At 43.1% G+C, this 25,716-nt stretch overlaps 2 protein-coding genes across 5 annotated transcripts in view; both read left to right on the plus strand.

Moving 5' to 3' along the window:
• Positions 1-2,885: 2,885 nt before the first annotated feature.
• rnaset2 (ribonuclease T2) lies at positions 2,886-8,866 on the plus strand. 2 transcript variants are annotated; one of them, XM_030377485.1, is made up of 10 exons: positions 2,886-3,041; positions 3,526-3,606; positions 4,725-4,776; positions 5,496-5,545; positions 5,624-5,681; positions 5,763-5,827; positions 6,335-6,448; positions 6,605-6,650; positions 7,565-7,636; positions 8,153-8,866. In XM_030377485.1, exons 2-10 carry the CDS (start codon positions 3,533-3,535, stop codon positions 8,327-8,329), a joined length of 708 nt encoding a protein of 235 aa, XP_030233345.1. In that variant the 5' UTR covers positions 2,886-3,041; positions 3,526-3,532; the 3' UTR covers positions 8,330-8,866. The 2 variants fall into 2 exon arrangements, with proteins under 2 accessions (XP_030233345.1, XP_030233346.1); XM_030377486.1 differs by lacking the exon at positions 3,526-3,606 and having other exon boundaries at positions 2,932-3,041.
• Positions 8,867-11,928: 3,062 nt separating this feature from the next.
• Positions 11,929-25,716, plus strand: part of rps6ka2 (ribosomal protein S6 kinase, polypeptide 2) — a 19,298-nt gene continuing 5,510 nt past the window's right edge. The window contains exons 1-16 of one of the 3 annotated variants that reach the window (XM_030377736.1): positions 11,929-12,485; positions 15,644-15,760; positions 16,431-16,512; positions 17,212-17,292; positions 17,975-18,054; positions 19,434-19,540; positions 19,716-19,753; positions 19,867-20,009; positions 20,315-20,385; positions 20,697-20,785; positions 21,139-21,203; positions 21,301-21,403; positions 21,928-22,073; positions 22,485-22,601; positions 22,954-23,043; positions 23,399-23,557. In XM_030377736.1, the coding sequence (XP_030233596.1) occupies positions 12,381-12,485; positions 15,644-15,760; positions 16,431-16,512; positions 17,212-17,292; positions 17,975-18,054; positions 19,434-19,540; positions 19,716-19,753; positions 19,867-20,009; positions 20,315-20,385; positions 20,697-20,785; positions 21,139-21,203; positions 21,301-21,403; positions 21,928-22,073; positions 22,485-22,601; positions 22,954-23,043; positions 23,399-23,557 (1,593 nt within the window). In that variant the 5' untranslated portion in view covers positions 11,929-12,380. The remainder of the gene's footprint in view (positions 12,486-15,643; positions 15,761-16,430; positions 16,513-17,211; positions 17,293-17,974; positions 18,055-19,433; positions 19,541-19,715; positions 19,754-19,866; positions 20,010-20,314; positions 20,386-20,696; positions 20,786-21,138; positions 21,204-21,300; positions 21,404-21,927; positions 22,074-22,484; positions 22,602-22,953; positions 23,044-23,398; positions 23,558-25,716) is intronic. The other 2 variants (XM_030377737.1, XM_030377738.1) reach the window with 2 other exon arrangements.

Consider the following 25,716-nt stretch of genomic DNA (forward strand, 5'->3'; position numbering starts at 1 on the left):
GCACCAGGTCGGCACGGCTTCTCCGGGTATCCCAGAGCCTATTGACTTGGGCTTCTCCCCGTCTGGCCAGCCTACGGGCAGTCTATTTGCCGGGGGCCCAGAATCGGGCGGCAGACTTCCTCTCCCGACGGAAGCCTCCACCGGGGGAATGGCGGCTTCACCCAAAGGTGGTGGAGTCAATGTGGGGCCTCTTTGGCAGGGCAGAGGTGGACCTCTTTGCCTCGGAGGAGTCGGCGCATTGCCCCCTCTGGTTCTCCTGGGCAGAAGCGTCCAGCCCTTTGCACTGCACCCAGTGCACTGCGCTGTGTCCACCGTGCTGGAATTCCTGCAGTTCCTCCTGGATAGCGGCCGGTCGCACTCTACCTTGAGGGTCTATGTCGCTGCTATCTCCTCCCTACACGATAGGGTTGACAGCGCCATGGTAGGATGCCACAGGTTAGTGTCCCTCTTTCTTAGAGGGGCTTTGAGGTTGCGTCCCCCTACAGCCATGAGGTCTCCAGCATGGGACCTTCTGCTGGTGCTGGAAGCCTTGTCATCGCCTCCCTTTGAGCCTTTGGGTGAACGGGGGTTGAAGTGGCTGTCCATGAAGGCTGCCTTTTTACTCGCCATAACCTCTGCCAAGCGGGTCGGGAGTTGCATGCCCTATCAGTGAGTGATACATGCCTGAGGTGGAACTCTGATGGCTCGGGTGTCTATGGCCGAATGTTGCGTTCCTGCCAAAGGTGCTTCCACGCATTCACCTTAACCAGCCCATCCAGTTGGCACGCTTTGACCCCCCATCTGGGGAGGGTGGGTCTGAGCTGCTGTGCCCGGTGCGGGCCCTTAGGGCTTATATTTCTGCTACCGCTGGTATTCGCCAGTCGGAGCAACTTTTTGTTTGCCATGGTGGCGCTAACAGGGGTCTTGCTTTAACTAAGAAGAGGCTGTCCCACTGGATTGTGGAGACCATAATGCACGCCTACGGGGCCGGTGGCCGCCCCCCGCCATCCAGGGTGAGGTGTCGCTCAACCAGGAGCGTCTCAACATCATGGGCTGCCCTGAGAGGGGTGCCCCTGGGGACCATCTGTGCCGCGGCGTCATGGGCGTCGCCTAGCACATTCTCCAGGTTCTACCGGGTCAACGTTGCCACTCCCCATCCAATGGGCGTGGTCCTGAGGCCAAGCTCTGCTGTCTCTGGTCAGTAGGGTGAGCGCTTTGATTCTTCGTGACGTTGTTGGTATTGGCCATCCAGTGCTTAATGCACCGCCTCTGGCGGTCAGTAAGGATGAAATAGAACGCAGAGTTACGTATGTAACTCCGGTTCTATCAATCCTGGATGACTTCCAGAGTTACAGGTCACTCAGAAGTCTTGTGGTTCGCGAGAAGATTCTGGGAACAGATCCTCTGTCGACACCGGGCTATATAGCCCATCCGGTGTCACGAGGGTCACATGTGACCTTGTTGGTATAGGTACTCGAACTGCGCATGCGCGAGACGGATAAATCCAGTGCATAATGCACTGCCTCTGGCGGTCATCCAGGATTCATAGAACCGGAGTTACATATGTAACTCTGCGTTTTATTGGATTAAGCTGTAGGCCTATATGGGAACAGATATCGGTAGCATGACGATAAGCACTGCAAATAACAGAACAGCATCAAAAGCAAGTTCGATTATTTATTTGATATTCAACAGTTTCACACAGTAGGCTACTGGCAGTTATTACTGACTAAAATCCAATGTGAGGTCTATCTTATTTGCTAGTGTAGCAGATAATGACTTTGAGTCACTTGGTCACCTGACATGGAATCGATGGAAAAAACAATGCATTTCATAAAATAAACCATGCTAAATAGAAGAAGCACTCAAATCCAATTAATAGAGAATACATATTTTTTGTCCTTTACTTAGGCTATATATCAGCACAAAGAAAATGGTAATTTATTGATGGTCCCAGTGAAACCCCTGTGGTTAAGAGCGAAAGTTCGGAAGTGAGCTCTTTATTGATGAGTATTGATGCCTTTGAGCAGGCACAGTGGTGTTTTTTAACCCAAAATATTGACGATTGTTTGCGGGAAACAACGAATAATGTTATACCAATAATATTCGGATTATTTTTTAATTGAAGTAGGCTACACTTAAAAAATATGTAATTCGCCTGTCGCTGAGGCACTGAAGTAGGCTACACTTAAAAAAATATGTAATTCGCCTTTTGCTGAGGCACGTCAGTATATCAAAGCAGGTTTTGGAGAAGTTTTGGGCGGAGAAGGATTTAATTTCTTCCATGATCAATCGAAAGGCATTTTGCGATATGTGGAGGGGTATATTAAAGACTTTAAAATACATACAGAAAGTAACAAGCTTAAATTCAGTTGGTATTCTGGCGATCCGCACAATCTGATCCACATTAGGCCTACACTTTTTCTTGTCCCGATGTGGCTTTGGAAAAGGGATGAAATATACCCCATTCTGCAGCCTCCCGGGATACCGACTGTCTGGGTTACATGTAACCCAAGCACATCGTTTGACCATGTTTTGTTGTTTTACACAAACAACATAAATTCACCATTAAATTGTTATATTATGCTTCCTCCTTGTTGTTTTCAAGGAGTTGTCAGAGCCGATGTCCCAGTGTAGTTGAGTCTGGAATGTCATTGGCTCATCTGCGTTCTAAGGGCGGAGCTTAGCGACTGGTCGATTGTTGCTTTATGACTATCAATGAAATCTATTCGTTTTATTTTGCGGTGGATTCAACTAATGCATTTATATATATAGAATGTATATTTATCATCGCCTATTTTGTTTTTTTAAATCTCACAAAGCCGAATAAATATCCTAATCACAAAGTTCCTAGTTATAGCGTCATAGTTGGCAGCAAACAGTGAACTCCTCGTCACTGCTTCGAAGTAGATGATTGGCTAATATTTATGCTCGACTGCGCTCACGGAGTAACCAGACTGTGCCTCTTGTGTGGGACACTTCTTGTCTTCTCAGATATTGAAGGCGGTCAATGCTAATAGTTATTTCGACAAACAACTTAGTTTAGGAAAAAACAATCTAAGGTAGGAGAAATATTCGTGTTGGTACACGTACCGTATGATGGGAGAAATGCACTTGAGCGATTGTCTTTGTGCTATGTCATTATTATCGCTGTAGTAGCAAACAGTGTTGTTGTATACGATGAAGCAACATCGTATGTAAATGTTTTGAATGGGTCTGCTCAAACCACGAAGAGTGGATCGGCCGATAGCTAGCTCTAAATTAGCTGGCCTCCACCGCATTTACGTTTAGTAAAGTATGCATGTTTTTTGTAGCGTTTTGTGAGTCGTGTTGCAAGGGAGGTTGTGTGGTGAATGGTGTACATTTGGCGGTTGATACATTTCTCGATAACAATTGCAGTTGACCAAAAAGGAAGTAGAACTCGGATAGTCAAGTCACTTACCTAGTAGTCAAACACACACGCACGCACGCACAAAGTACAGTATTGAGGGTGCAGGAGCTTTATATTAAGGCATGTTACATGTGTGAAATTAATTTAATGACTAGGTCAGACATGAGGCTGCCCTGTGTTCTCCTGCTCTGCCTGGGAGCTGCCACGGTCTCCGCTGCCTTTGTGCTGTCCCCGACGTAAGTAACGCTGTGATACATATGCCCCCTGTGGCCACGACACAACCCCCCTTGCCACAAATGTCCCTCCTGGCTGTGATCCATATGATCATGTTTTGAACACACGTCGATAAGGAGTCAGTCGAACATAGGTCATGATAATAACATTACACTGGTCTTTTTTTGTTTTTTACCACTTTCCAATGGAGCAATCGCTCATTGGACTGACTCATGATCGCTCATTGGACTGACTCATGAGGACTCCTCGTGACTAACTATTGGTACGCCGCGAGACAGACCATTAAATTCTCTTAATTGGTTCGTCCTCTCGGTTGTGTAGCAAGTGGCGAAGTCACGCCCCTTCCGGTAGAGCCCATGGGACCTATGAGATCGAAAACTATGAATGGGTTACAATGGAGAGAAAGTAATTATGTTCTGGTCCCAGTCTTTATATGCCCCGGATTACCCATATGTTGTTTGTGGATTTAAATGATAATTTTTCATGCAAAGAAAACTAAACATTTTCGTGAAGAAGTTTGATAATGTTAGGTTTTTTCAAGGGGAGGATAAAAGCATCAAAAGTAGTGAAAAACATTATAAATTGGGGCATGTGGAGAGTTTCAGTTATGTCGATGGGGAGATTGTTGGTCTTGTCCACGCCAGTCGCAGGGAGCGTGACGGCACATACGAGACATGTAGTCTCTCATTGTGTTTTCTCTACAGCCTTTAACTGAACAATTGCACAATAAACGGTCAAACTCTTGACATGAACATTTATCATTTCAATCCACAAACAACATATGTGGGGCATATTCCGGGGCATATAAAAACTGGGACCAGAAGATAATTACTTTCTCTCCATTGTAACCCATTCATATTTTTCGATCTCATAGGTCCCATGGGCTCTACGGGAAGGGGCTTGACTTCGCCGCTCTATACAACAGTCTTGTTTTTTTAAGTCCATGGTTTGAGCGCAGTGCTTTAGTTAACATGGACTATTGGTTAAAACATATATTTTTAAAACAATATAGAAAAAATATATATTCAGTTTGCCATCCACATAGTTTCCTTTTGTGAGCCTCTTATAAGTGATGACCCAACGTTTGAAAACCCTGGTTCTGTGTGGGCTTTTTTTACAGACACTGGACAAAAATCATCCTGACCCATCACTGGCCGACGACCTTCTGCGAAGTGAGTTCCCTTTATTTTGTAGTCTAAGTCCTCATTCATCTTAAATTAAATGATCTTAACCTCAAGTCTGCAGAATATGACGCGTAACACATGTTTGGTTGTTCCGAAGTGTAGTCAGAGTCTCACCGATTTTAAAGCTTCTTATCTTCTTTCATAGCTTCTTGTTTTGTTTTGTTTCTCAAATGAGCTTCACGTAGGCATGTACAGTTGGTATAACCTAACCCTGTGTAATGTAGAATCACATCCGTAGGTAAGCAGACCGTTTATGAATTGTAAATAGACATGAGGGAAACTAACAATGACCTATTCGGGAAACACCCATCACCGGGTGTCTGTAAACCTGGTCACAAGACTGTGGCATCCCCTTGGATTAGGCAAGATTGTATTTCATGGCCATTAACTTTGTTTTTACAAGAATTTCCCTACCCACTACTATAATGTTTATTCAGGGTTGGCGTTTGTAGCTTTTCTGCTATTCTTGCATGATATTAGGTCTATTTGTATCAGAGTTGCACATTATCACACGTTTCTATATCGCTTTCTCATCAGCACACAAGCAGTATTGTTTCAACACTACAATGTCATTTCAACAATGAAGGTTGTTGATTCTTAACAGGGCCCAATTTGATCTCGAAGCTTTAATAGTAATAGCAGAGCATTCTGAAGTTGTGTATTTCAGATTGAATAAGGGTAGTTCTGATGGTTGTCATCCATTGCAGATGGAACACTGCCATCCCAAATTCAACTATTGGACACTGCATGGACTCTGGTGAGTGTGTGTGTGTGCGTTGGCGTGTGCGTGCGTGCGTGTGTGTGTTTTTAACTTTTTCTTTGTATTTGTATTTAGGCCGGATAAAGGGTTGGCATGTAATTCATCTTGGGCGTTTAACTCTTCATTAATACAGGTGAGTTGTTTCCTTTGTAATTGTGATGGGTAAATTTGCTGTGTTGGCTGGTGTTAATGTCTTTATGTTCATCGTCTCCAGGACATCATGGAAGACATGAAGAAAAGCTGGCCAGACCTTCTCCATCCAAGTTCCACTGGATTCTGGTATAACAATCAATCTATAGCTAATCGAATTCAATGCATTGTTGTCTTCATAACTGATGGGGTTTTTATATAAGGGTTAAAATGGTAATTGTCTTTTGCACATCAATAGTTTAATAGGTAATGCAAACATTTAAATGAATACATTTGAAGCCATCTAGAAAGAGCTTTAAATCTTAATTTTTCCAATTTTTCTTTGTTTGCAAAGACCTGCATTCAGATTTTTCTTAAACAGCAAATTGGCCCACATTGCAAATGATTTCTCAATATACTATTCAACCAATTATGAGCGTAGGAGTCACGCAAGTTTAAATCAAGATCTTTTTCCCTTAATTTGTAGCTATCAAACATAATGGAATTAATCTGAACGTGTGTTTTATCAAACCGAGACAATTCTAGACTTCCTTTTCAACATTTTCACTATGACTGCACAGGTCTGTTAAGTATACACCATAAATTGTCCAACTAATTTACTATCCCTGTGGGGGGGGGGTCTACTTGTTTGTTCAGGAAGTACGAGTGGCAGAAGCATGGGACCTGTGCTGCCGTAGCACCCGACCTGGACAGTCAGCACAAGTACTTCAGCAAAGCTCTGGAGCTCTACCATAAAATAGATCTTTCCAGGTAACCCTCCGCCAACCCCCCCTATAGACTATTGTAAAAACTATGGAGTAACAAGAGTTTCACAAGACAGACCTCACCGTTTGTGCCCTTTTGTGAGTCACTCCACCAAGGATGTTCACTACAATGTGCCAATTTCATGTGTTCCTAAAACCCTAGTGTTCTGAAGAAGTTCAACATCACGCCATCAGAAGAGTTCTACAAGGTTAGTCTGTTTTTAAATACATAGTTTATAAAAATCACTCTAATCGCTCTATTTATTGGTTCTATGCTTCTCCTTCACTGTTTCATATGAAGCTTGAGATCTTTATAGCTTTGTATATTTATGCATTTATATATTGCTTATGGATTTATATTTAAAGGGATTGACCTCATAATTGTGTAATTTACTAGTCATAATGTGATTTCAGGGTCATCAAGGTGTGCATTAAGCATCAGAAAACCATTGCAATCTCACATCATTTAAGCCTTATCGATTTCCTTCTATTCCTTCATGGTGATTTAATGGGTGAAATCGACCACCCACCTGAAATCCAGAGTCTTTCCAATAATGAGTTCATTAGCTGACTTTGCGATGTATATTCAGATCTTTTTTGACATAGATATTCAGTAGGTGTGTAGTGGATACATCCCTCTGTGATATGTTTGGATACTTAACATTTTTAGATCCTGTTGTCCATTACTTTAACTCAGGGTGTCAGGATGTACATGCAGGTTATGTTGAACAGGCTCTTCTGCCACTGTTCCACTGACAGTACCAGCTCAACTCGCCTCGACTCGCAATTATTAATTACTCGATAATCACAATTGTGATTATCGAACGGCAGGATCAGCGAGCAAGAACACGTCGTTGAAAGTGACAGAGGTGGAAACGCTCCTGTGTGTAACCCTCTCTGTTTATGTGTCGCGTGGTCGAGAATGTGTCACAGTTTCGTGCATGTGTGCTATGACGACCCGCCCACGTTAAAGAGGAACTTTCTAGATGGAAAAAAGACGTTCCAGGTAACCAAAACAAGTCGTGCCACGCTAAGTTGTGGCGAGTTGAGCTGGTACTGTCGGTGGAATAGGGGCGCTAGCTCTGTGTGTCTAGTCACTACTAATATCTGCACGTCTGTTTAGTTTCCAGCCATCGAATCCGCCATAGAGAACTTCTACGGGGCCAAGCCGAAGATCCAGTGTGATCACCACACGGTAAATTGAATCCAAAGCACGCACGCACTCACTCACTCACTCACTCACTCACTCACTCACTCACTCACTCACTCACTCACTCACTCACTCACTCACTCACTCACTCACTCACTCACTCACTCACTCACTCACTCAAAAACTCACTCAAAAACTCACTTAACAAAGTTTGACAAGCTTAGCTGCTACATCATCTGCACCACATGGTGGTCACATTTTGTTGACCGTGCTGCATGTGACGTTCCCTTCTTGTCACATGCTGGATGTCTGATTTCAGCACTTTTCTCTCTGTCTCTGTTGTATTCATTTGGTCACACACAATTTGGAATATCACATACAAATATGTTCATTAATCATGAGAATAATATACAGTACATATCAATGTCTTTTATAATTATCCTGTTAAAGTGTTTCTAGTGGTATTGAGTACATATTTGTCAATGAGTTTGTCAAAGTAATGGAATGGATGTTATTTTATAACCGACTAAAGTGTTTCTCATCATCTCTCGTGTTTCACAGGGAAATGGTGCCCAGAGCCTGGGACAGATTGAGATCTGCTTCGACTCTGACTTCACGTTGCTCGACTGTGGAAAGGAAACTGTCGGTGTGGGGCTGAGGGTCGGCAAAGGGCGCGCCGGGGCCTCTGAGTTTAGGGTGTGTGACCAGGATAAACCTGTGTACTATCCACCTCTGTAATGACGCCCACGACATGGCTACAGCAGCACACTACATGAGTGCATCCATTCCTACTGCTCTGGCAATACCGGAAACCTTTATTGTTTTTCATGGCTAGGGTGACAGCCATCTGAACTTGGATCGCTAGGTCAACCTCAAATCTTTGTAGGTCATGTGCCAAGTTTATGACAAAAATCTGGAATGCGGACAATGAAACTGAGGTTTTGAGTGGTTTATACACATAGACACACGCACGAAGGGCACACACAAGTTTGTACAATTCAAGGATCTCTGCACGGATAAATTGCACAAATTTTTTTGTGCCTTCTACTCAATTGACTGTATGAAAAAAAGAATGAATCTGCTTTTTATCAGTGGTATTGTATTGTTGTACTTGCAAATACAGGAATTCAAGTCATGTATTTATAGGAGGAGCGGGCTCACAATAAAATTACTTGATTCATTACTTGATTCTAGCTATGGTATGATTTATAAATGTGTTCTACTTGAAGTTGTTTGCTTTAAATCGAAATAAAAACATTTACAACAACGGTCTAATAATGGTCTGATACTGAGTGCTTGGTTTAAATGGCCGTGTTTAAAGGGGACCTATTATGCTTTTCGACTTTTATGACCTATAAATGTTATAATGATTGATGGTCATGTTTTTAACCATACACAAAAAACGATGGTAGATTTTCGGGAAACTCTTCCTCTCATCTGGGCGCTTTCAGCCTTCTCTGTCAACGCTCCGTTTCGTCCTTCTCCGCCCCCTCGCCCCCCTCCAGCCAACCCAACTCCGTTGTGATTGGTTACCTTCCTTGGAGCGCGCGCGCGCAGATTTGACCAGGCCATGGACCAGGCATATGAGGGCGTGGCAGGAGTACGTCTACGTAGATGTTTCCTGGAAATGTGAACAAGTGAATCGCAATCGTTGTCCCGAGCATAGACATCTTATATGATAGACGGAGCACCGAATGCTACCGCCTACTGGCACTGACGAGACGCGGGGCCACCATCTTGGAGTGGTCATCCGCTCCACTCAGTGTAATCCGTTTGGCTGGAGCAATGAACTGTCAGCGCATTTAATTAATCATACCTCACTGAATACCACTGATTTTCATGCGTTTTTTTGTCATACGTGTAGTTATGATAAAGGCCACATGGTTTGGCGTGTTTTATTATTCAATACCAATTATACCAATAGTACGGTAATGTTAAATCTTACTTGTGAAAAGTAATCCCCCGATTCCTATTGTGGATGGTCCGCCGATTTGAGCAGGAATACGCTGAACAACAGCCCGGCATCCTGTTTCTGTTGCTGTTGCTGCTCCCGGTTGACCACTCCAAGATGGCGACCGTATTTCTCGCGTCCCAGCAGCCAATGCTCCGTCTATAGAAAAGATGTCTATGGTCCTGAGTGTTTAGCGCTCTGCACAGCCACCCCAGACTGTCAGCAGGGAATACGTCGAAATGCATGTACGTCATTATTTGACACTTTGGTATGGTTAAACATGACTATCAATCATTATAACAACGTTTATAGGTCATAAAAGTCGAAAAAGCATAATAGGTCCCCCTTTAAGGTCTATGAAATGTGTGTAAACAAAGGTTCTGGCATCATCTTGTGGTCATTGTTTGAACTGCAATCCCAGTTTCAGCACATTCAGTATATGCATCAACATTGAAAACAAATGTATTTTGTAAAATTCTTGTGCTTCAAAGTGAAGCATCACAATTTGGTTCATAGGCTTACGTTTAAGTTTTTTATTTATACGACCAATAATTGATCCACTTTGTCGTGTTTTGCAAGATATTGCGTCATTTCTGCTTCGCGGTGAATATCAAGGGCAGTCGTAGATGACGTGAGTAGTTCAGTGTTGATAATTTGATTTGAATCTGTGAAAGCCCCATTCTGCAACGTGAGCCTGTATGACAAAGGGGCATCTGAGGCTGGAAGAAAACAAAACATAGATGATGCAATACCGATAAAATCATCAGTGGGAAAAGGGGTAGGCCTATAGATGAGAATCAATTATATTATTATATAAATCACATAAATATGCAGATGTAAAGCGTCTTCCTGCATGCACTACTCTACTAAATCTACTCTATCAAGGAATATTAACATTATGATCTCTTTGAAAGAGCCTTAATCCACCAAATTCATAATCCCCTAGCCCAACCCACACACAGATTCAACGCAGCTCAAAATCGATTTAACGTTAAGATCATTCTCAGAATGTGATATAATGTTCTATACAATGAATTAACCTCTAAGTGAGTCAAATTAGTTATTTGCCGATTGTAGTTACAACAAACAGTGTGTCCTGACTGACCTCCCCTTGATCAAAATACTGTAAAATTACTGTTGCCCTCACTAACCCACTCCTCCGTTGTTCCTCCCTCTCCCTCTCCCTCTCCCTCTCCCTCTCCCTCTCCCTCTCCCTCTCCCTCTCTCTCTCCCTCTCTCTCTCTCTCTCTCTCTCTCTCGCCTCTGGGCTTATGTAACACTGCAGTTCTGCAAAGCTGCTGATGTGACAGATCCAGGTACACACTCACACACACACTGGCCTAATTGCGCTGTACTCCCTGCGCGTGTGTTGTGGTGTACAGAAGTGTATCATCATGACACCGATTTTAACAAGGGGCCAGAGCCCTATATATTCAATGATATCGGTTTCTAATAGACACCTCTGCTATAGGGACGTCCTTCATTGTATCTGGGGCGGATCGTGTCGTGGTTTGGGCAGCGCATTTCTGTCTGTCTTTCTGTATTTAAACTCACAGTGATAGATGACAAGGGAGAGGGGTGGGGGAGGTAGAGGGAGATAGAGAGAGCTTGGGCAGGCTGGAGCAGTGAAACAGAGACAGGTCATGCTGGCAAGCCATGTGACCTGCCCAGCTGTTGTTGTTTGTTGAAACTAAAATGCAAGGGCAGGATAAAGAGAGGGGGGGGGGCTGGAGGAGGAACGGGATAGAGAGGCGAAACATGTGAGGGCTGACTAGACGGAGGATGACATGTCTTTAACGAGGGGGGGTTTCATCTTGTACACACAATGTAACCAGTGACAAGCCATCGTTCTGCAGCAGGGGATAGAGAATCCCCCCGCTGCACACACACACACACACACACACACACACACACACACGCGCACACGCGCACACACGCACACACACACACACACACACACACACACACACAAACACTGACACATGCTCACGCATGCACATGCCCTTTGTAGCCGGTGTGGGTAGGTGGTGGCAGATCAACTCACACACACACACACACACACACATAGACACACACGAGAGAGGGAGATGAAGACCGGCTCAGAGAAGTGCGAGAGAGGTAGCTCAGGCACACACACACACACACACACACACACACACACACACACACACACACACACACACACACACACACACACACACACACACACACACACACACACACACACAAACCAGAACACACACACCTCTCCCTTGCACCGATCCAGCCCAGTAGATTTATGTTGCCTCTCCCTCTGTCCCTCTCTCAATCTCTCTCTCCCTCTCCCTCTCCCTCTCTCTCTTTCACTCTCGCTCTCGCTCTCTCTTTCTTTCTCTCTGTCTCTCTCCCTTACTGCAGCCACATTCTGCTGCCCTGCTGAGAACAGAGGACAGTGTGAACACCAAGTCGGAGGTTCAGGGAGTCGTGCTTCTGCGCAGACATCCACGCACTGCAGGCTGAGATCCACACAGGAAAGGCACGGAGAGGGAGATTGACAGAGAGAGAGGGAGCGAGAGAGAGAGAGAGAGAGAGAGAGAGAGAGAGAGAGAGAGAGAGAGAGAGAGATTAAGAGACAGAGAGCAAGACACAGGTAACGAGTGGGCGCATCAGAAGGACAACTTCACGATGGGGAAGGATGAAATTGCGTCGCCGGCTGCACTGTTGATTATGGGATACCGTAGTTAGGAGGGGAGAAGACACTCTATCAAATAGAGACCACTGCCTATATTCTAAGTCTTGGGACCCCAGACAGGGAGAATGTTCTTATTATGGGATAGATAGACAGGCTTCCTTGTTACCATGGATACTAACATGCGAAAATTCACAGTGAGAAGATGGTTTTCAATTTATTTGAAGAACAAGGCGGCGAGAAACAAAAACAATGCAGGCTTTTGTCAACTAGAGGTTAGTATCTATCTATCTCTCTCCATCTGTCATTTGGTGAGTCTATCTACATCTGTGTGTCAATCTATCGGTATCTATCGGTGTGTCCATCTATATCTGTCCATCTATATATCCGTGCATCATTCCGGGTGTCTATCGATCCATCTAGCATTGGAAAGGGAAAGTGACTCACGGTTAAGGTAATGTGTATGAGTGTGGAATACAAGTGTGTATTCATGGTTATGCGCTCGTGCACGCATGTTTCTGTGTGTGCATGTGTGTGCGTGTGCCATTGGTTGTGTGTTTAAACGTCTGCCAGTGTGTCGGCAGGGGTGGGAAAGCGACGTTAGAATGGAATATATGCTATTAGTCATTTTTTGGAGCAGAATATGTGCTGAATCACGTGGGTGTTGAAGGGGTTCTACGTGGTCTGTCAGGCAGGTCGGCAGACGCAAATAAAAAAACACACACACACATGGCCCGGCAGGGAGACAGACAAACTGTCGAAGTGAGCTATTGTTAGGCAAGGACAGTAGCTGTAGCCCAATCAGAATCTGCGTGTGTGTGTGTGTGTGTGTGTGTGTGTGTGTGTGTGTGTGTGTGTGTGTGTGTGTGTGTGTGTGTGTGTGTGTGTGTGTGTGTGTGTGTGTGTGGTGTGAGAGAGAGAGAGAGAGAGAGAGAGAGAGAGAGAGAGAGAGAGAGAGAGAGAGCTAGAGAGCGAGAGAGGGGAGAGTTTGCTGCTGCTGTTTGCAGCTTATCCACCTGAATATTGGGTGTATAAATAGACACGACTCCCCCCCCCCCTCCCGCCTTGCTGTTATCCACTGCTGATGAATCAAGCTGACAGGCGAGCCACCTGTCTACCTGTCTCACTACCTTTATATCTACTTGTCTCACTACCTGTATGTCTACCAGTCGCTCTCACTACCTGTATGTCTCCCTGTCCCCCTACCTGTTTGTTGACCAGTCTCACTACCTGTATTTCTACCTGTCTGACTATCTTAACATCTACCAGTCGGCTGACCTGAATGTTTACCTGTCTCACTACCTGTATATCTACCAGTCTCACTCTCTGTATGGATTCTTGTATTTCTACGTCTACCTGTACATCTACCTGTCTATCTATCTGTACATCTACCAGTCTCACTACCTGTATTTCTACCTTTCTATTTACCTGTCTACCCAGCTGTTTATTTACCTGTATCTACCCGTCTTCATACCTGTAGCTTCCCGTCTATCTGCCAGTATCTGCCCGACTATCATCTCTCTGTCTTTCTACCTGTCTCTCTATCTGTGTGGCACTGACTGGCCCTGGAGTGACACAGTGACAGACACTGGCCTGCTGCAGGTGAAGGAGAGTTGGTCCATCCCCCAAGCTATTATGCTTCTATGGTCTTGTCTCTTTGTATATCGCTCTAATCCTGTCAGTCTGTGTGTCATTCTATGTGTCCATGTGTGTTTGAGTGAGCTTGTGTGTGTGTGTGTGTGTGTATGTGTGTGTGTGTGTGTATGTGTGTGTGTGTGTGTGTGTGTGTGTGTGTGTGTGTGTGTGTATGTGTGTGTGTGTGTGTGTGTGTGTGTGTGTGTGTGTGTGTGTGTGTGTGTGTGTGTGTGCGTGTGTGTGTGTGTCCACTTAAGCTTTATTCATAAGGCATATACATGCATAAAGCTTTAGATAAAAATATGAATAAAGGTTACACAGCACAGCTTCTAAAGTATTAGACTCATGTTGATATCACTGTCACATGATTAGATGTACTGGAGACGTGACATCAGCTCACCTGGTTGAGGGATGTATTAATTTGGTAACTGAAAAAACATAATAGTATGATTGATATGCGTTCAATAATTCCAGTGTGAGACATTTCCATTTCTGTTTTCATTAAAAAAATTCTATGTGGAAGCAATACTTCAGATTTGTTACTTCCACAAAGAAAGAAAAGTAATGTATTCGTTTATTATTTTATTCGTTCAAAGCAGCTAGATGAGACCCAAAACCATAAATGTACCCTTCATTCATCCCGGGAGAGATATTAGGTTGTTGCAGCAGCAAAAAATCGACAGAGCATTGAAAATCAAACAAGAAAAAGTCCAAATAGTGCAGAGTATATATCCATATATTCCAATGAAAAGAAATGCAAAAGACCATTTATTTGATAATTGAACCGAACAATATTAACCCTGTATATGAATTTATGTACGAAGATGCTGCTCAGTCATGGTGAACGCAGTAACATTAATGTGAGGTTGAATTTTGATCCCACAGCTTAGCGTGTGGAAGTGTAGATCAAAAAGTAATTTGCATAGTGTGAAACACGTTGCTTACGTAACCGTGTCACGCTGGGTAACCACTGTCAATACCTTAATGACAATAACACAGCATGCAAGGTCACAGGCTGCGTGTGTGTGTGTGTGTGCGTGTGTGTGTGTGTGTGTGTGTGTGTGTGTGTGTGTGTGTGTGTGTGTGTGTGTGTGTGTGTGTGTGTGTATGTGTGTGTGTGTCTTAATCTGGGTTTACTTTCCAATAGTCCTCTGTAGAATAGTATTGTGTCTAATGTCTATCAAATATAGACTTCAGTAAAACAAACTGCACACATACTGTAAGGAAGAAAGCCGTGATCTGGCGGCACATGAGAGAGCGTTGATCCTGATTGGCTGGTCAGGACACATTTTGATACTGCGTCTCCCAACAACACCCACAATGCAGCTGTCTCCATTTCGTTACAACATATCTAGTCAATGTGAAATGTACACTCAGATATTGGGAGTTTAACAGTTGTATCAAGTGCATAAGGTTGTGGCACAATACCTGTGTAAAATCTTTAAAAATTATATTTGCACTCCAACTCCAAGCACTATACCGCTTATTCCACTTTTTGGTACAGAAATTATTCGACATTTTTACAATTGTACTCATCCAAAAATACAGCCTCATCTCAATGAGGATTATACTTAAGTAGAACTCTCTATTCCTCTCCTTCTCACTCTCTCACTCTCTCTCTCTCTCTCTCTCTCTCTCTCTCTCTCTCTCTCTCTCTCTCTCTCTCTCAGTCATCTCAGTGTCTTTCTCTCTCTCAGTCTATCTCAGTGTCTCTCTCTCTCTCTCTCTCGCTAGATCAATTCACATGACTCTAGGTGTGATATCTCTGTGGCCGTGTCTCTTCTAAATCTGTCCCCAGGACGACAGCATAGTGAAGGAGATAGACATCAGCCACCATGTTAAGGAAGGCTGTGAAAAGGCGGATCCCTCTCAGTTCCATCTGCTCAAAGTGCTGGGGCAAGGCTCCTATGGAAAGGTAGGCTGAAAGGACCTTTGCGTCCCTTGGCGCTACATGTTAGCTTGATTCGCGAGTGGTAAAGAGCAAAAGCGGAGAATAGCGATTTTTTTACTTACCAACCCCAGAAATACCTCCCTCCCCCGTTGGAATCTAAATTGGGAGAGGCAGGCGCATCAACCATAACAGAAAGTCTCACAGGGCATTTCACTCAACAATTGCTGATGGATGGCTATGGCATTTCAGACCAATTACAATCAAATTATAGCTCCTTAATCTTACCTAACATGACATGAATGTTAAACATTGACGCTTATGTTAGAATGAAGATGATTGTGCAGAACATGTGAGCTGAAAATGACTTCAGTCTATTTGAAAACATTAATATATGACAAATTGTTTACACTAATAACAACCAAACCGTGAAGTTAAATCTAGAATGCTAACCTCAGCTAATTGATTTCTTAACATGTTGAGACAGGCTTTAAACAAATCAACAAACAAATCTCTTAGGTTAGGGCCTTTTGTTGAAGGAGGTCTACATGTAGGCTGTTGACATTGGGAATCACACCCAGTTTCTTTCTGCTTGGAGTCAACCCCCCCCCCCCCAACCTGTACTGCTCCTGCCACTCCGTGGCGTGCACCCTGCCATGGAGGGGTTAAAGATGATGAAGGCTGTCTGTGTGTCCAGGTGTTCTTGGTGAGGAAGATCAGAGGGGCAGACAGAGGTCATCTCTATGCCATGAAGGTCCTGAGGAAAGCCACCCTGAAAGGTATGGACAACCAGACACTGTAGGTGGTCCTCCAGGGTTAGGGCCAGACCCTTGTGGTACCTCACAGTATCGTGCCCTGCCTTTGAAAAAACGTCCACCAAATGGCTTTATTTTATTTTTTAGGTCAAAGCACTAATGTTTCCACTTCCTTTCTAAAGACTATAGAATATCATTTCTACTTCTTACCATTCTGTACAGTTTTGCAATAGCCCACCCAAAGATATGTTTGTGATGAAACTGGAAAATGTTGAGAAATATCTACAAATTAAGCTATAAAAACATGTAGCAAGCTATCACCTTGCACGTGTACTTTGAATAAACATGTTTGTGCCGAAACTCACAGGACAGGAAGTGAATGAATGAATTCAGGAAGGGAGCTTTTTTTTTTTTATAGAAGCGGTAATCCTTTTCCCATGTTCCCTTGGAGATTCAGTGGTTAGGCCATCATGTGTTATTTATGAGACAGATGCTGTTGTTCTTCCCGTTTGGCTTCAGAACAGACTAATACCATGGATTTGGTTCAACATACTTAAAATACAGTCTCATTTTAGTATGCAGGCTGGGAGTCGTAGCGCTTGAGAAAGCGCCAATGTCGATATGGCTTTAGTGGTTTAATGGTTAAACTAATTGTCTATCTAATTGCATGTGATTAAGCAGAAAGTGTAATAACCAACAATAATACCGCCTCATCATTTTCAGTTCGTGATCGTGTGCGGTCGAAAATGGAAAGAGACATTCTGGCAGAAGTGAACCATCCTTTCATTGTTAAGTTGCACTATGGTATGTCCGTCCAACAACTTGTCTTCCTGTTTTCCTGCCTGTCTATCTGTATGTCTGTATGTCTGCCTGCTTGCCTGTCTTTCTGTTAAGATATGTTTCAATTAGTTTCATGGTAAAACATTTTTGTACCCACAAGGTATGCATTACACACAATATTGTGGTTTACAATGTGACCTTATGTGCCAAGTATATATTTGCTATCTATTGCTAATCATTATTAGACACACATTCCGTCCTGCATGCATTACATTTCTTCTTCCTCTTTCTTGTGTGTTTTTGTCCTTGGTTATGTGTGTGCCGATGTTTGTCTGTGTGTTTGTGTTTGTTTGTGTGTCCATGGCTGATTGTGTGTGTGTGTGTGTGTGTGTGTGTGTTTGTGTTTTCCACTGAGTATGTGTTTTTGGGTGGGTGGGGTTGCGTGTGTGTATGTATGTATTCATATGTGTGTGTGTGTGTGTGTGTGTGTGTGTGTGTGTTTGTATGTGTGTGTATGTGTGTCCATGCATCTGTTTGTGCGTTTACGTGTGTATATGTGTCCATGCATATGTGAGTTTGTCACTGAGTGTGTGTGTGTGTGTGTGTTTTTGTGTGTGTGTGTGTGTGTGTGTGTGTGTGTGTGTGTGTGTGTGTGGGTGTGTGTGTGTGTGTGTGTGTGTGTGTCCATGCATGTGTGTTTATACAGCGTTCCAGACAGAGGGGAAGCTGTATCTCATTTTAGATTTTCTTCGAGGGGGAGACTTGTTTACGCGCTTGTCAAAGGAGGTGTGTACTTCAATAACTCCAACATCATTTGTTCATATACACACCTTCTTAAATGTAATGTTTGTGTGTGTGTGTGTGTGTGTGTGTGTGTGTGTGTGTGTGTGTGTGTGTGTGTGTGTGTGTGTGTGTGTGTGTGTGTTTGTGGTGTGTCTGTGTGTCTGTGTGTGTGCCTATGTTTGTGTATTTTTGTGTGTAATGTACATATATTTGCCTCATAAAAGTTTTCAAACACTTTGTAATGAAGTTCAGTCATAAGTCATTTATAAGCCTTTGGTTAAAGATTAACTTATCAACAAAACATTCAGAAACATCTGCGATCATAACATGATGATCAGTGCCATGTTAACATATCACAAATGTAAGTACTTTATTAATCATCACTAAACACTGTCCATTATTCACTATAATTCTTCTTTCACGGGCCAACATAAAGTGAATAGTATATCGTCCCTCAACACGGATGAAGAACTGAAATAGAGACTCCCCTGTTATGTGTGTAGTAATATCCTCCCTCCAGCTACTGATGAAGAGGTCAATGGAGACTTCACGGTTGTGTGTAGTAAGATCCTCCCCCCACACACTGATGAAGAGGTGAATAGAGACTCCACTGTTGTGTGTAGCAATTTCCTTCCTCCACACACTGATGAAGAGGTGAATAGAGACCACTGTTGTGTGTATTTATACCCTCCCTCCAGCTTCTGATGAAGAGGTGAATGGGGACTCCACTGTTGTGTGCATAGTGATACCCCCCCTCCACAATCTGATGAAGGGGTGAATGGACCCCTGCTTTTTCTGTTTTATCATTGGAGGAAATGTATCCAGAGTCAATGAGTGACTTGTATTATTATGGTTAATAAAGTTCCCACAATTGTGTTATGTTACTATGGCACTTATTAATCATCAAAAAATGATTACTAACGATTATTGATACTTTCAGAATAAAAAAACGAAATGATACTGTCCACTCTGTGCGAGAATGAGGAGTGAGTCTGAAGGTTTTTGAGAGAGTTGATAGTAACATTATGTAAACAAAGAAAGCTGTAGACCTGGGCAGCTTTTTTAATTTGTAAAATATATTGGTTCTAGGATGTGATTTTAGTGATACAATTATTCAAATCCATATCGATCAGCAATGATTACAGATGTGTCCATGATAATTTGAGGTCCAAGCTGGTGGAAATGTCACACATTGCGACTTTAACTAATAGCTTAATTGACTTGACTGAAAATGATCATAAAGTGTGATTTTTATTTATTTAAATTTGCCTCAAAATTTGTTGGTTTCGCTTTCCTTTGGCTTTTTTTCTTTTTTTTTTAGATTTATAAACGTGATATACATAGTTGTCCATGTGTACATTTCTTATTGTTGTGTATTCTAGGTCATGTTTACTGAAGAGGATGTCAAGTTCTACCTGGCAGAGCTGGCCCTGGCCTTGGACCATCTGCACAGTCTGGGGATAATCTATCGGGACCTCAAACCTGAAAAGTACACCCAGCACCAGACAGCACAGTCTCTCGTCATGCATGCTAAATCAACCTGTATATCCACACTCCCTAATCAAGACACATCCATAACGATGCTGAAAACAGAAGCACTCACCCTGTTGGGTACACAGACACATGTGTTAATATTTTTATACATATATTGTGTTTATCTACAGCATACTTTTGGATGAAGATGGCCATATAAAGATAACTGGTCAGTAAAAATGTACTCAAAAATATAGGTGGTTTATGTCCAGCAAATTTACATGGTCAGCATTGCATCTTATTAATGATAATTTCCTTTATGTTTCTCTTGTTTTTTCATAGACTTTGGACTGAGTAAAGAGGCAATAGAAAACGATAAAAGAGCGTATTCTTTCTGTGGAACAATAGAATACATGGCGCCAGAGGTCGTGAATAGACGAGGACATACACAGAGCGCCGACTGGTGGTCATTTGGGGTGTTGATGGTAGGCTATATATTATTCGTAGTTCTATTTCTCTTTAAAGTTATCCTTACAATATTTATTTAGGATTGAATGATGTTAAATGCTAACTAAACAACAGTGTGTACCGAATAAAGTTAGCAATATCTAGTATTTGCAAACAAATGCTTATATATCTGTTTTGGAAGTAGTTAGAATAAAGAAGTTATAACCCAACTATGCACAGGCAATATTCAATCTTATGAAAAAAATTATATAGACTATTTATGTTTGGTATTGAATGTTTTCATCTCAATAAAAAAGCTGAAATAACTTCATTTTCCTACCAGTTTGAGATGTTGACAGGATCATTACCCTTCCAGGGAAAAGACCGAAAGGAAACAATGGCTCTTATTCTCAAGTAAGGCCATGCACAATATTATCCATTATGAACTCTTGTTTTGAAAATATATCTTTGAAGGACTTGTAATGATGCATTGTAGGTTGTTACTGTCAGCTTACCGTGTCCTCTTCTATTATTATTACAATGCTACAATTCATACAGCATTTCAAACATGCTGTTGAAGTTAGTGCTAAAGGTTTATATGTAGGTATACCTAGCCCCCGACTAAGAGGGGGGCAGACCATTTACAGAATGATGTGCGATGCATATTGTCATAGCTCCAACAGATTACGGAAAATATAACAATGAGTCATGTCTTTTTTCTGCAGAGCTAAACTGGGGATGCCACAATTCCTCAGCCCTGAAGTGCAGAGTTTGTTGAGAGCTCTCTTCAAAAGGAATCCCACTAATCGCCTTGGTATTTAAATGCAGAATGTTGATTAATTCATACAACTACATATATATGATAGCTGATTAATTGCGCAGATTACGCACATGCATAAAACCTGTTACACAAACATATACTGGTGTATAACGTGTACGGGTTTTTGTATGCATGATCTATTCTTATTTAATTATCATGCATTACATTGCCCAATGATAATGCAATTACAATGACATGATATGACATGATACAACTAGCATGCATTATGTGATATGCCACGGTCATGTACCACAGTAAAAACTAATTGTCTGATCTGGATAACTGCTTTGTGTTTTCCCTGAAAAAATAAATGCAACCTGATTTCTCTCCCTACGTTTGACTGGCAGGTGCTGGACCAGATGGGGTAGAGGAGATTAAACAACACCGATTCTTTGCACCTGTAGACTGGAACGTTAGTACATTCAAGTGTCTGTTGTATTTTTTTGTAACTCCTTGAAATGTCACAACAATGGAAATCACAGATATTGCTCTTTGTCCCGTTGGCGTAGCGGTTGTACAAAAGGGAAATAAGACCTCCGTTCAAACCGACAGCCGGAAGGCCAGAGGACACCTTCCACTTTGACCCCGAGTTCACCTCCAGAACCCCCACTGGTACGTTGGCTGTGGTTTATATGTTGTATATGTGTTGTGAGTGTTTTGATATCATATGTTTGATACTCATAAAGACACGGCACTTATTGCAGTCCCTACAGTGGCTATAGGCGTTCAGCGCAGGATGCAGGCTAGATCAGTCTATCTACGACCCTACCCAGTGAACTTCATGATACTTATCTATCCAGCATACATCTAGGTGGACAACACTCCCACTTGTTATGTCGTTAAAGCACAGGAAAAGACAGATTTTCAAACGGCTCGTAACAGCTAATCACACTCACACCTGCTGGCAAAATATCACCCCTTTAAAGATTGGTATCTGACATCACTGCAAGCGGCTTTGAATCAAAGTGTTTCTCTAAAAATAACTCACTTCCTAAAAAGTAGCTGTCCATGTCAAAGAGGAGGTTTCCATTCCTTAAATAATTCCATTCCGTAATGATGCTGAACTTCAGAATAAACTCACGGAATATCCTCGTTTTATTGGTCACGCTATGCCTGTGTGTATTCTGTGCTCTCAGATTCCCCCGGCATCCCTCCTAGTGCCAACACACACCAGTTGTTTCGAGGCTTCAGTTTCGTGGCCACAGAAAACAGCCCTGAACCCTGCGCGTCCACAGGCCCCGCCCCTCTGCCGGAAGCCAACAACAACAACGCAGTCGTACAGGTGCGCCGCTGAACCCACCCTGCGCTTTACTCGGTAATATGAGATGCTTAAAGGCAGGAGCATCACCACTGCTATTATACAGTATTTTAATCAAATGAACGATGTCAACCATTTTGACCGTTTAGAGTCATTCATGTATTGTGGAGCTAAGCTCATTTGCTTGTGTGTTTGTGTGTGTGCGTGTGTGTGTGCGTGTGTGTGTGTGTGTGTGTGTGTGTGTGTGTGTGTGTGTGTGTGTGTGTGTGTGTGTGTGTGTGTGTGTGTGTGTGTATGCATTCGTGCTTGCATGTGTGTGTGTGTGTGTGTGTGAGTGCGTGTGTATGGGTGTGTGTGTGTGCTTGCATGCATTCATGCTTGTTTGTGTGTGCGTGTGTGCATATTTCCGTGCGTGTGTGCGTGTGTTTCCCATAGCATAGTGACATATTATTCAGCGATGTGTATGAGCTGAAGGAGGAAGGGAGACCGACAGCGCCCTCTGTCTACAGGAGATGTCTGCACAGAGTTACTGCCGTGGAGTACTCAGTGAAGGTAGCAGACATGACCTGGTATCTGGCCACCATAAAGTCAACATTATGTTGAAAGATGAGTTATAATGCATGTTCAATTTGACGTAGGGAGTGTCAAAGAACTTATCAATATATAATGCTTTTCTCTGATCTTAGTGGTAAATGGATAATATTAAATACACAAAAGATGCTAGCTATAAACCAAAAATACATAACCATACAGTATTTTTATCACCAAAGGTTAGGTCTAAATCCACCAATATCTATGACCTCACCTTTTTTACTCATTTGTGTAACAATGAGGTCAATTCGCTATTGAGTCTATGTTTTCCCGCATTTATATCTGCCAATACGTCTATATGTGTTTGTTTCAGATAATTGACAAAGCAAGGAAGGATCCAGCTGAGGAGATTGAGATTCTGTTAAGATATGGACAGCATCCAAATATCCTTACTCTCAAAGATGTAAGTTCAGTGTCCGTCCTTTAGTTACACATCTGAGAAAATGAAATAGCTCAGAAATATGTATATATAAAAAAGAGAGATATGTTTACATTCGGCAGACTCACTATAACCTTTTCCGAAATTATGCTGCCAAAACTGTGAAGACAATTTTCAGAAATTGTTATGAGACTTAATCAGGACTAACTTAAAATACACAGTTGACGTTGCTGAGAATGATGGGAGCCACTGATCAGTCATCATGTGTGTCTGATCATGTGTGTGCGTGTGTGTGTGTGTGTGTGTGTGTGTGTGTGTGTGTGTGTGTGTGTGTGTGTGTGTGTGTGTGTGTGTGTGTGTGTGTGTGTGTGTGTGCTAGGTGTATGACGCCGGGAACACTGTGCATCTGGTGCAGGACTTGATTCGGGGAGATGAGCTGCTGGATAAAGTCCTCACCATGCCAAACTTCAGGGAGAGGGACGCCTCCCACATCCTGTGTACCCTCGCCAAGACCGTAGAGTACCTGCACTCCCAGGGGGTAAGACAGACAGGAGGACAGACACGGAGAGGGACAGACAGACAGGTGGGCTGTCAGACAGACAGGGGGACAGACATGGAGAGGGAAAGACAGACAGGTGAGCTGTCAGACAGACAGACAGACAGACAGACAGACAGACAGACAGACAGACAGACAGACAGACAGACAGACAGACAGAAAGACTGGTGGGCTCTCAGACAGAGAGGAAGACAGGCAGGCTGACAGACAGACAGACAGACAGACAGACAGACAGACAGACAGACAGACAGACAAACAGACAGGTGGGCTGTCAGAAAGACAGGTGGGCTCTCAGACAGAGAGGAAGACAGGCGGGCTGTCAGACAGACAGACGGACAGACAGAGACAAAGACAGACATACAGACATCAGAGGGACAGCCAGACAGAGTGAGGGACAGACAGACAGACTGACAGACTGACAGACAGACAGACAGACAGACAGACAGACAGACAGACAGACAGACAGACAGACAGACAGACAGACAGACAGACAGACAGACAGACAGGCTGGTAGATAGCCTGACCGAGGGACAAACAGACAGACATACAGTATAGAAAGTGTATAGAAAGTGTGTATCTTAGATGTTAAAAAAGCAGTCAGGTTTAATTTAAATTACGCCAATTCAAAGCAAACTGTGAACTATTGGGGAGGATCCCCATGGTTGCAGGCTGCGCGGTGAGCCCTGTAGCCTTGAGGCTAACGGCTCTGGAAAGGAGGTCAAGCTCTATCTGCACGGTAGCAGCGAGTAGCTAAAACATATGGAAGTAGCTACATTGACTTTACATGGCACGGCAGCTGGAGTCACAAGATGATGATCATACTTGAAGCAATCTTGCAAGGCTTCAAGTTATGCCCTTGTGGCCAAACTACAGTGACGCACACCACACTTGATGCATGATAGACGGTGATAGACAAATGGTTCATCCACGTGCAAGGTATTTTTGCCTCCCCATTTCTCCAAAGTTTCCAATGAAGACTTCCCGGATGGTTCTGTGTAACTGCCTGGAGCAGCTGCCAAGTGTAAATCCAATTGATTGATTGGGTGCAACTCAATCCTAATAACTGTTCTCAATAAGTAGGGACAGCTGACTTGAATTCTATAAAAGTTGTTCTGTCATTCTTACTTTTGGAAAAGCTACAGGTGCATCTCAATACATTTAAATGTAAAAGTTAATTCATTTAAATAATTCAATTTAAAATGTGAAACTCCTACATATTATATAGATTCTTTAGACCCAAAGTGAAATATTTCAAGCCTCTATTTGTATTTATCTTGATGATTATGGATTACAGCTCATGAAAAAACAAAATTACGCATTCCTCGAGTAAAGTCCCTCAACCAGGAAAATTTCATTTCAAATCCAGTGTGAAGTTTCCACAGTCAGTGATGATTTGGGGAGCCATGTCATAATCTGGTGTTGGTCCACTGTGTTTTATTAAGGCCAAAGTCAACACAGCCGTCTACCATGACGTTTTAGAGCACTTCCTTCTGCTGACGAGTTTTATGGAGATGCTGGATTCATTTTTTTCAGCAGGACTTCATTTTTCAGCAGGACTTGGCACCTGCCCACACTGCCAAAAGTACCAATACCTTTTAATGACAATAGGATTACTGTGCTTGATTGGCCAGCAAACTCGCCTGATCTGAACCCCATAGAAAATGTTAGGGCTACTGTCAAGAGGAGGTGGAATGAATCAATGTAATATGACTTTCACTTTTTAAAGCTCCCGTGGCATGCTACTTTATGGACGCTTATAAATAGGTGTTAGTGGGTCCTTAATACAGTATTTGAAGACTTTCAAGAAATTCAGCTGTGGTGCAGAATTACAGCCACTACGAGCCAGTCCCGCAATGAGCTTTCAACAAACGTGCCGTTGTTTGAGGCGGGTCAAGGTGGAGGGTGGGGGTGTGGCCGTGAGCAGCTTGCGGCCACTGTACAATGTGTTCGTAGCCCGGCTATTACTGGCACGTTGGTCTGGGGAAGCTGCTGTCATTTTCTTCAGCACAAGAGGCGTGATCAACGGGCCTAGTTCAACTGACTCTGTACGCGATTGGCTGATTGCCGTCACTTCCCTGTCGTCAATGTGTTAAACCAGCCAATAACGCGCAAAGGGGAAAAGCCAGCTTGTTGATTGGCTC

Source organism: Gadus morhua, chromosome 14 (genome assembly GCF_902167405.1).
Source record: "Gadus morhua chromosome 14, gadMor3.0, whole genome shotgun sequence".
Taxonomy (NCBI): domain Eukaryota; kingdom Metazoa; phylum Chordata; class Actinopteri; order Gadiformes; family Gadidae; genus Gadus; species Gadus morhua.